The following is an 11402-nucleotide window of genomic DNA, read 5'->3' as shown; positions in this document are numbered from 1 at the left end:
AGCGCCGCTGCGCTTCCCAAGCGGCGCACTGTAGCAGTGCGCCACCGGGCCGGCCCTCATTGTGTCTTTTTATCATAGCACCTTGGATTTACTCTAAATAATACAGATAATAAATAATCCTATAACTGGGATGATAATACATCAAAAAACTAAAGTACAAGGGTACTTTAAAAAGTTTGTGGAAAAATAGGATTAAAAGATAGTACAAATGTTTCTGTAAACTTTTTGAAGTACGCTTGTATGTGGCATTGGTTTGCTTGGGGAGTAAGGGTACAGATGTTTCATGCTGGAAAGTTGATGACCCGACCCTTGTTTTGCCATTACAAAATATTTGGTTCAACTATTACTGTGATAACTTGGAAGGCAGATCATGTTCCAGTGGAGTCCATGACTAGAGAAGAAATAGCTAGAAAGAGCTAGAATGTTAGTAATGTTGATGATTTTTTGCTGCATTTAGCAACTTATTAAAAGAAATAGATAAATTCAAGAAAGAATAGACCATTTGCAAACAGATGTAAGGGGAAAAAAGTATCCAGTAATTTAAGACCTCACAAGGTTGAAAAAGCCAACTGCTTCTACACCTCCAAACAGGAGATAAGGCTGTTGTTGCCTGTGAACCCACCACCACCACCACCCAAAAAAAAAAAAAAAAAGGGGCAAACTCCCTAAAGGATGAGCTTCCCAGAGTAAGGATGTTGCCTTTTTACCCAAGCCTGCCATCTTAGACGGCCTTAAGGTACCTGTCTTTAAAATGAGAAAACAAAGAAATAAGGCAGGTTACTAACTATATCTAGGAAAGAACTTGGTGTGATTATGGGCACTAACTAGAAGCAAGAACAGCAGAAGCCTACCAAACTTTTGAGGAAACTTCTCAGAGGGCCAGAGTCTCAGAAGAGAACAGACAGAGTTACTCGAAGACAGCAGAACCAGGAGTTGCCCATTGGCTACCCACAGAAATCAGGGACTCTTTGCAATCCCCGCCTATCAGAATTTGTTACTTGCTATGGTTCAGTGACTACTGTATATATTCCCAAACTTTCCTCTTTTGAACAGGAGCTGTTATTTCACATATCCTGGTCTTGCTCCTCCCTTAGTTTATTGGTGGCAGGGAGGGAAGACAACTTGAAGTTTAGTTTATAGGTGGCTGAGTATGGGAGTCGAATCTGGACCTGATGGAGAGAACTGTACAAGCGGAGATCCTCGACTTTTGAACTAGATGATGGGACTCTGGGTTGCTTTCCTTGGGGAGTGAGCAAGTATATTCTACGTGGGAAGAAGGGACTAGGCAGACATGTGCATGGCCAGTGGGGCAAACTGGTAGAAGCTGCTAATTAGTTCTCTCACACCTTCTGTTGGAGTGAGCAGAACTGAAGCCATGTTGGGACCTAAAGCTGCCTGGGCTGCGGAGGTGGGGAGGATTTTAAAAAGGACAGTTTTTTTCTCTCACTCTTGCTTCCCATCCCCTGACTTTTTTTTTTTTTCCTTTTTGTCTTTTTTACTGACCGGCAACGGAATCGCAACCCTTGGTGTTGCGCCCGCATCACACTCAGCCAGTGAGCGGGAACCGGTCTCCACATGGGATCCGAACCCTCAGCGGAAGCGCCGCCGCACTCCCAAGCGGTGCATTCTCCAGTGCGCCACCGGGCCGGCCCGCCCTGACTTTCTTATCTCACTCGCCAAATAGGAAAACAAGGCTGAGGAGCTAATTAGTACTTTGCAAAATTAACAGTTCCTTCTTTGAGACTTGTAGAGTTTTGAGAAATGATCAAGGCCAAATGACTGAAGCTGACCTTGGTCACCAGCCAAGTACACCGGCGCAAATCAAAATCTTGCAGGGTCCTGAGATAACAGCAAAGATGAGACCAGAAACCAGATAAGACCTTGGAAAGACCTTGTACCTGACCCATAGAAATGGATCCGTCCTAACTCACATCTCCTGCTCTCCTGCTTTTCACCTCCCACATTCCATTCCCTCAAGCCTTCATTTAAAAACCCCTCAGTAAATGTAAAACTTTGAGATGGGATGGCCTACCATCTCCTTCAGCTGAATACATCTGCTTTTCTAACACCAACCATTTGACTTCTGAGGTTTTTTTTCTTTCCTTTTCAAGGGGGCAGGCACCTGGACCTGAGTCTGGTAACACTTCCACAGTAATCGAATGGTGGCCAGGCACCTGGCTGCCCAGCTGGGCTATATTTCCCAGTTTTCTTCACAATTACGACATGTCTAAATTCTCAACAATTCCATGGGAGCAGGAGTGATAAACGTCGCTTCCAGATCTGGGACTTCAGGCCTTCATGTTTCCTTACTTACCCTTACATTCCAGCTGGAACCCATATGCGATGGCAACCCTACTTCAACCATACAATGATGAGTGTTCCAGGAGATGGTAGAACAACAACTCAGAAGGAACCATGGTCCCTAAATGACCTCAAGGAGAAAAGATGCTCAGGCAATTTGGACTGTTCACATTGAGGCTGTTCTCTAAGAGAAAAAATACACTTTTTCCCATAAGCCACTTGTGTTAGGTCTTTTTGTTACAATGTTCTTACCATCGCCCATAAATGGCTGACATCAGAAATCCATCTCTACTTACACACTGGACCTATGAGGAAGTCTTGGGGAAAATGTCTGAATGTGTGTGTGCACATGCCTGTATTTGCACTAAAAAAAAAAAAAAAAAAAAGAGTTTAAGAAAAACCTTGAGGAATTGTGGTGTATAAAAAATATATATTTAGGCTTTGTCCCAGTTCCTGGTACACAGCTCCTAAAACCATTGGAATTTCCTGAGCGATAGGACTGTCTTTTGTTATTCATGACAAGCCCCTTCTGACTATCTGGAGGGGATTGGGAGAGGGAATGTACCTAGATAGCCTCAGGGTAGGGCTTGTTGCCAGAAAGACCAAACATGTAATTAGAGGGTGCAAACTTTCAACTCTGACCCTTGACCTCTGGGGAGGGGAAGGAAGGTGGAGACTGGGTTTTAAAAACTCTTGAATGGCGAGGTTCAGGGAGCTTTGATGAACACAAAAAAGTGCTGGGAGGATGGGTGTCCAGAGAGGGCGTGGAAGCTCTGCATCCCAGCCACCGCATCTTCCCTAAGCCTCTCTTGTATTTGGCTGTTTCTGTGTTGTATCCTTTATAATAAACCAGTACATAAAGGTAAAGTGTTTTCCTGAGTTCTGTGAGTCATTTTAGTGAATTATCTAACCTGTGAAGGGTATTGTGAGAACCCTCAAATTTACAGTCAGTCAATCAGAAGTACAGGTGGTTTCTGGGACTTGCAGCTAGTGTCTGAAATGGGGGCAGTCTTGTAGGACTGAACCCTCAACCTGTGCGGTCTGTGCTAACTCTGGATAGTTAGTGTCCAAGTTGAACTGCATTCTTGACATCAGTTGGTGTTTGAGAATTGAAGAGTTGGTGTGGAGAACCCACACATATTTGATGTTAGAAGTGGTAGCAGAAAAAAAGACACCACAGAAGCTTCAGCCCACATAGGGTGTGGAGGAATCAGGGCTGACCCTAACACACTGCTTTACATAAACACTTAAGCTTTGCCTATGCAACTGCTGAACCCCTTCAGGATCTGCAAAGGCGGCACTGCCCACAGTGGCTGAGAACCACCAGGCTGCTAACAATGCCAGCCTAAGAAGATGTTAAGTTGGATTTTCTCAGCCTCAGAAGTGCAGTTGAGAATGATAAATGCAAGTGGCTGCACATCCTACTGAGAGATAGCAGATGGTCCTATAGAATTGGCTAGCAGGTGTCCCCCAAACCAGTACTGTGACCCTCAGCACATCACCCATGACCAGGCTATGTGAGAGAAGATGGAGATTGCTCAGGTACCCAGAGAGGGTTGCTAGAGGCTATGCACTTCTTCATCCCCCTTCCCCCACCCTACTGCAAGTCATATGAGGAAGAATTTCAGGATTCTGAGATAACACTTTAGGTCTTTGAGTCTGAACCAGGCCCAAGCTGGGACAGCAGAGATAAGTTAAATTGAATGAAAAACTGAAAGTTTGATTTAGGATGGACTAGATTCTTTAATAGCTGAAAATGAGATTATCCGTTAATGTTTTTTAAATGACCCGAAAAGCCATAGAATCTGCCTGAGATATTATCCAGGGAAAAAGAGAGATACTCAATAGAGCATGTTAAAAGGCAACAGAGAAAGAATCAATAGCCTCATGTCCTTGTACCTACCAAGTGCAGCTCATTAAATACCTGAGGTGGACCAGGTATGGTTGGCAATACCTGCCTGGCTATCAAGATTCCAGCAATAGCCAAGAATCACATGGAATGGCTTCCCTAGCACCTGTTTTCAGCAGCAATGTCATGTGGCAGCAAGAACAGTAACAAAAAATTGATTGAAATTTTCCAGTTTTTCCCTCTTCAAGGCCAGAGCAATTAGAACCAAGCCCTTAAAGCACCAGAGGTTCTGGTGGAAGTGGAAACATGAGGAGGGGAGAAAGACATTCCAACATAATAAGTGTTCAAAAATAGTTAGAATATTCAAAGACATACTTTGTGAAGCTACTTTCTGGCCATGAACTGCCTAACTCCAGGCTTCTTATATGTGGCACATAAACTTACACCTTATATGACCTAATCCTGACTGATTATTACAATATCATATTACAATGTAATATGACCAGTCTGTAATGCTGGTCTGATTATTACTGGTCATACCCATAATATGTTAAAAGCTCCTTCAAATAAATGAAAAAAACATAAGCAAGTCTGTAGAAAAATGGGCAAAGGAGACCAAGCAATTCACATACAGAAGAAATACAAATGTTCAATAAGTATATGAAAATATATTAAACCTTAATAGTAACCCAAGAAATGTAAATTTAAAAAACAAAATGCCATTTCTTATTTATGAGTTTGGCAAAAATTTTAAATATGAATTACATCTGCTTGGAAAGAATCTAGAGAAATAGGTACTCTCATTCAGCAATGACGTGAGTATAACTTGGAAAAGTCTTTGGAGGACAGTTTGGAAATAGCTATGAAAATTTAAAATGAATTTTTACATCTGCATGTGCACACATGCGTGTGTATGTGTATGTATGTATGTGTACAAGTATAGAAGTATAGAAAAAGGCCTGGGGGGCCGGCCTGTGGCTCACTTGGGAGAGTGCGGTGCTGATAACACCAAGGCCACGGGTTCAGATCCCTATATAGGGATGGCTGGTAACAAAGTCTTCCACATGCTCAGCTGGTCTCTTCTTGGAGCATGTTCATTGGTCAAATCCTATCACAGGCACCAGATGGGGGTGCCCAGAGTGACAGACCCATCCAGGTCAGGAGGGCCCTTAGTGGCAGGCCAGGTGAAGCCAAGCCAGGTTTTCCTTAGGTGCAGCTCAGGCCACACCAGGGGGGCCATTAGCAGCAGTCCAGGCCTACCCCTAGGGCCCCCTCTGCCCTGGCCTGCCACTAAAGATGGCCCTGGCCAGGCATGCCAGTAAGGGCCTCCTACCACTAAGGGCTGGCCTGGCTGCCCAAGGGACCCACGGGTAGGCCTAACATAGGCCCACACTTGACAGGCCTGTCCCAGGGCCCCCTTGGCCTGTCTTGGTGCTAAGGGGCCAGCAGAACAGTGCTTGGGGGACATTGGCAGTACAGACCACCACAGTGTGGGCTCTTGAGGCACCTATGGACAGCCACCAACCCTGAATATGCCTGATCTTGTCTGATCTCGGAAGCTAAGCAGGGTCAGGCCTGGTTAGTACTTGGATGGGAGATTTGAGCATTTATATATTCTGCAAAGATCTTAGTTTATTGGAATATTTTAATCATTTTCATATAAAATTCATAATGCTCAAAAAACTTATAAAGGTGCTGTTTTATACAAGAGCAATTCAGTATTACACCATTTTCATGGACAAATAATCAAGCCTCCATTTGCTCATCCTGATAATAATCACAATTGATACTGTACTAACGTTGGCTCATGCATGTTCTTGCCTTATCTTCTTTTAATTCAAAAGTTTTATATGATGAATATGCGGAGTGAATGGAATAGGTTCTTAAGGTAGAAAAATTTCATAGAACTAATATCTTTGAGTTTGTAATACATTAGTATGAAATAATCAACATTTTGCAACATACCAATACTGTCATCAGTAATTGCTATTTAGTTTCTTAAAACATAAATTATAAAATAATTGTATATAAAATTGTCAAATTTTTAAGAATCAATGTCTAATAAGTAACATTGAAACATAATTATAATTTATGTTGAAAAGCAATATTGAAGGGGCCGGCCCGGTGGCGCACTGGATAGTGCACCGCTTGGGAAGCGTGGCGGCGCTCCCGCCCGAGGGTTCGGATCCCACATACAGACCGGTTCCTGCTCACTGGCTGAGCGAGGCGCGGGAGCAACACCGAGGGTTGCGATCCCATTGCCGGTCCCCGGTCCGGTGCGGGGGCGACACTGAGGGTTGCGATCCGTTGCCGGACACGGAAAAAAGACAAAAGACAAAAAAAAAAAAGAAAGAAAAGCAATATTGAAAATAAAAATCAACAGAAACTAATACCAAGTTTTTTGTGTTTAAGTCATTTTATATCAATTATTTAATGAATTTTTTTATTCTTTCAAATAACATAAGTAAAAAGAAAAGACAGGTCTTTTTTGCTTTTTCTTTTTTTGCTAAGAAGAATTCTGAGTGGGTAGATGTGGTTAACAGAGTTCTAAGACCAACTAACACAATGAGAACCATTTCTTAACCCCAATCTCAAATAATGTACCTAATAATACCCAGCTTTCACCTTTTTATTGCTTTATTAAACTTAGTGAAGAAATCTGTTTACATTTTTAACCATTCTCTAAGATACTCTAAATCCTATCTTATTAGTCTTAAACACTTCCTTTTTTTTTTTTTAATTGGCAGCTGGTTGGTAAGGGGATCCAAACTGGTGAATTCGGTGTTACAAGGCTGCACTTTAACCAACTGAGCTAACCAGTCAGCCTTTATTAGTCTTAACATTATAAACTACTTCTACTAGATTAAACTCTTTACCTCACAAATCAAAAGTTTTGGTTCTAAATTTCTGCTTTTGGCCTATTAACGTGTAGGCAAATCATGGATTGGCCCGAAGAATAATAATTATATGTTATTATTGACAAATTCAAACTGATTTAAACCCTAAAGTATCAACGTTATTTCTCAGAAACTATATTTCCACACTTGATGTCACAAACCATCAAACTTAGGTTATAAATTCCACTGAATTAAGAAAAAATTCAAACACACTGAGAAAGTTTTGACACCTTCAAGGAAAAAAATTTTTTTGTGTTAACTAATGGGGACAATAGCAGACAAAAATATATGATCGGCACAACGGACAGAGAGTAGAATTAATTTATTGGATGGGATTGATTACTGAAGCTTCCTAAAAAATTAGTTTTACTTTCTTCTCTCTAAAGCCAAAAGGGGCTTAATATTGTTCTATTTGTTTATCTCTAATACTTATAAATAGTAGGATCCATCAAAGTAGAATTTTATGATTACGTTAATATATGATAGATTAAAATCTGTTCCAAGAAGGCCAGATTTTGAAAAATTCTGTAGCACCAGGAGGGAAATTTTGTTTATTTAGGTGTAACACCATGTGGTCATGTGCACCTACCCCACACATTTTTCAGGCTGAACTAATAAAAATTTGTAAGGTTCAGGTACAATTATTTTATAATTCCTCAAAAGTCATAAAATTGCCCCAATTTTCTCATATAACCTAAGATTTGCCTTTTGCTTTACTCCTTGTCTCAATCCTCTAAAAATCATTTACACTTATCATTTCTTGTCTACGGCCATACCACCCTGAACGTGCCCGATCTCGTCTGATCTCGGAAGCTAAGCAGGGTCAGGCCTGGTTAGTACTTGGATGGGAGATTTGAGCATTTATATATTCTGCAAAGATCTTAGTTTATTGGAATATTTTAATCATTTTCATATAAAATTCATAATGCTCAAAAAACTTATAAAGGTGCTGTTTTATACAAGAGCAATTCAGTATTACACCATTTTCATGGACAAATAATCAAGCCTCCATTTGCTCATCCTGATAATAATCACAATTGATACTGTACTAACACGAACAAGAAAAACAAAATTGAAAGAATGTGTCCTGTCCACATATAAACCATAAAAGTAATGAAATAATTCCTAATTATTACTACAGAACCTGTAGTTCTGTCTTTTAATAAAGTATTTCCTTGTATTCTAGGTAAAAATTCCAAATTTTTAAGCACAAAAAAAAGCATTCCATTTTCAAAAACAGAGATTTATGGCATAATAGTGGCTACCATAGCCACAAGAATATTTGACTTTTCAAAAGCTGATTTCTAAAATCTTTTCCTGCAGCATTGTCTTAAACAATTCAGGGCTAAATAGAATTGCAATTTCATTTTCATTTTACTTTAAAATGTACAAATGTCACTCCTCTAGTCTGGTGAACTTAAATCCTTGTTACAGCTTGGTGTGTTTATTCGCGTGCTTTTTTCCTAGTTGCCACCATAGTTGTGTCCTCTGGAGCACTACTTCTCTGCACGGGGGCTGTGTACATTTGGCCCTCTGTTAATAGTTACTGGCTAGAATAGCTTTGAACATTTCATGCTAGATTTTTGCTTTTGGTCGTCTCTGTGAAAGCTGAGTTAAATTGGAAAGTGAGAAAATGACTACATATGTTGCATGTTGATAGGTCTCTTAATGATTTTTACAGATTTTGAGAAAGTAGAATTTGCAAAAGTGGTCAAAAATGAATTTTGCAAAAATATTTAATAGACATTTTCAATATCTATTCCTTGTGAAATGGCACTGAGCTAATATTTTTTTATTCAACATAAGATTCACAGTGGCAATTTTAAAAATGAATTATTGTTATTTTGGATAATACTCAGATGTTATGTGGTATATAAAACACTATTCTATTAGATTTGTTTGTCTAATAACATGGAAACTTAGATTTTATTGTAGTTACCAGTTTGCCATAGGAGGATTCATTTATATAAATCTTTACCAATATGTTATTATTTATTTTTACCTCTAAAGTTAACAGTGAATAAAAATTCAATTTGTTGAATTAAAGGGAAAAAAAACCCCACATCATGTTTAGAAAACTTCTACTGGACTCAGTTATCTATGTTAAAGATTAAATAAATAAAACCACAGGACAATAAATCTTGAAAAGATTACTTACTTTCAGTTCACTATAGATAATTTCTAAGACATTGTAATGAAAATGAAAATGAAAATGCAATAGGCATAGATTATATAACAATTTCCGTCTTCTTGAAAATTTTTCTAAAAATACTTCCATCTACTGTCTCTTAAGCTTTTGTTTCTATTGCTAGTCATTATCCAACTAAGCATTTGCAAATATGATACATAATTGACATTTTTTTGAAAGGTAAATATATAAACAAAGTTAGCAGTAGTACACGAATTTTGCTTCCTTTCTCATACCTATGACAAGAATGATTTTTGGTCGAGGTCTAGTAGGATCAAAAACCTCATACTCCTCAATTAACTCTGCAGTCTCAGAGAGATCCGTGTCACTTTCTATGGAGAATTGATGGATTGGAGGGAGCCGATCATACCGCCGATATGGAAAGTTTGAATTTTCAGGCATTACTGCAAAAGAGTAAGATAACTTTGAAAAGGAAAAAAAAAAAAGCCTATTAAAACGCTTTTTAAAATTTAATCAATTAGTAGAAGAAATTTAAAGACTAAATGAGTTTGATTTTTTTTCAAATGGAAGAAGACTCTGTAAGTGGTCAGCAAACTTTTTTTAAAAAAGGCCGCATAGTCAATATTTTGGTCTTCAAGGGTCATGATAGCATGAAAGCAGTCATAGACAATACTTAAACAAATGAGTATGCTTGTGTTTCAATAAAACTTTATTTATATAAACAGGTGGACTTGGCTAAAATTTAATCAATTAGTAGAAGAAATTTAAAGACTAAATGAGTTTGATTTTTTTTCAAATGGAAGAAGACTCTCTAAGTGGTCAGCAAACTTTTTTTAAAAAAGGCCTCATAGTCAATATTTTGGTCTTCAAGGGTCATGATAGCATGAAAGCAGTCATAGACAATACATAAACAAATGAGTATGCTTGTGTTTCAATAAAACTTTATTTATATAAACAGGTGGACTTGGCCCAGGGGCTGTAGTATGCCACCCCTGCTCTAGTGAAAACTTCTCAGATATTGCCTAGTATTGCTTGGTAGGCTGTATACATCCTGGCATCTGCAAATGGTGCTCCATGGAGCTGTCTAGTACATATCCTTCACTACCATATGCAGCTGCTCATTGAACCAGTGCTTATGCATCATGTGTTTCATTCATTCCACAAATAAAGATATGCATTCACTATCATCCAGGAACTCTAGTGTGGGCCAGAGGAATGCCTTGGTGGTGGAATGAACCAAAAATTATGGTACTGTCACAAGCCAGGTAGAAGGGTACAAACAATTTCTATATTTAGAATATCTTTCAACATCATTTAATTTTACTCTCATAACATTTATTATCTTCAATCTACTTAATTTAAAAATATAAATATGAAGATTTAAGTTTATATATAATAGCAAAAAAATTTGCCATTTATTGCCAGACATTTTAGTGTACTGAGTGTGATTTGGTAGAAGAATAAGATGTAGTCCTGTCCCCTCAGTGCTTACAAACTAGATCTTATATGCTCATATCTGATAGCTGTATGCATATCAGGCAGGATAAGTGCTAAAAGGAATATCTCTCATGGTAAACACAACAGGAGTTCAATGAAAGGGTGGATTCATTTGGAATGAAGTGGTAAGAAAGGACTTGTGAAAGAGACAGGACCTGAACTTTGAAAGACAAGTACAGGTAATGGAATGTAGAAAGTAAATTCCAGTTGGTGGGAACAACACAAAGATTCAGAGTCAGAAATACAAATGACATATTCGAAAGGACCAGAAGACAGCTGGCAACAAGGGCACAGGGTATGTATTTAACACTGACCAGATTCCAACAGTATGACAATACCCTGGGAAGTAAGTTAGCCGTGTTGGGAAGGTGTATGAACTGTTCAAGCCCACTAAAATATTGTTTTGTTCTCCAAAGCAGTAATGCACTAAGTGTGCTGCAGCAGTAACTGGCTAAGGCACTCTGGTGGCTTGAGGGTACCTGCAGCCCACAGAGCAGCCTATCTAAGCTGCATCCACACAGTTTGAATTGGAGCCCTAAACTCCAATTCATTCACTTGCTACTCTCTGTATCCTAGGCTGTTCTCACTGAAACAGAAACCTCACTGATTTACAAAGAGTGAACTTTTCAACTTGGGACTCTAATCTGTTATCAACTAGAATCTGGGTCTACGAGTAGACTGAATGAGAAGAGTAAAAATCTATTTATAT

At 39.1% G+C, this 11402-nt stretch overlaps 1 protein-coding gene across 1 annotated transcript in view; it reads right to left on the bottom strand.

The window, feature by feature from the left end:
- LOC103586170 (adenylate kinase isoenzyme 5-like) overlaps positions 1-11402 on the bottom strand; it is a 193056-nt gene that overhangs the window by 174529 nt on the left and 7125 nt on the right. The window contains exon 3 of the mRNA XM_008567344.1: positions 9447-9639. Within this exon, the coding sequence (XP_008565566.1) occupies positions 9447-9639 (193 nt within the window). The remainder of the gene's footprint in view (positions 1-9446; positions 9640-11402) is intronic.

Source organism: Galeopterus variegatus, unplaced genomic scaffold (assembly GCF_000696425.1).
Source record: "Galeopterus variegatus unplaced genomic scaffold, G_variegatus-3.0.2 Scaffold312, whole genome shotgun sequence".
NCBI classification, from domain to species: domain Eukaryota; kingdom Metazoa; phylum Chordata; class Mammalia; order Dermoptera; family Cynocephalidae; genus Galeopterus; species Galeopterus variegatus.
Note: the sequence above shows the minus strand (reverse complement) of the source record. Positions and strands in the feature narration are given on the sequence as shown.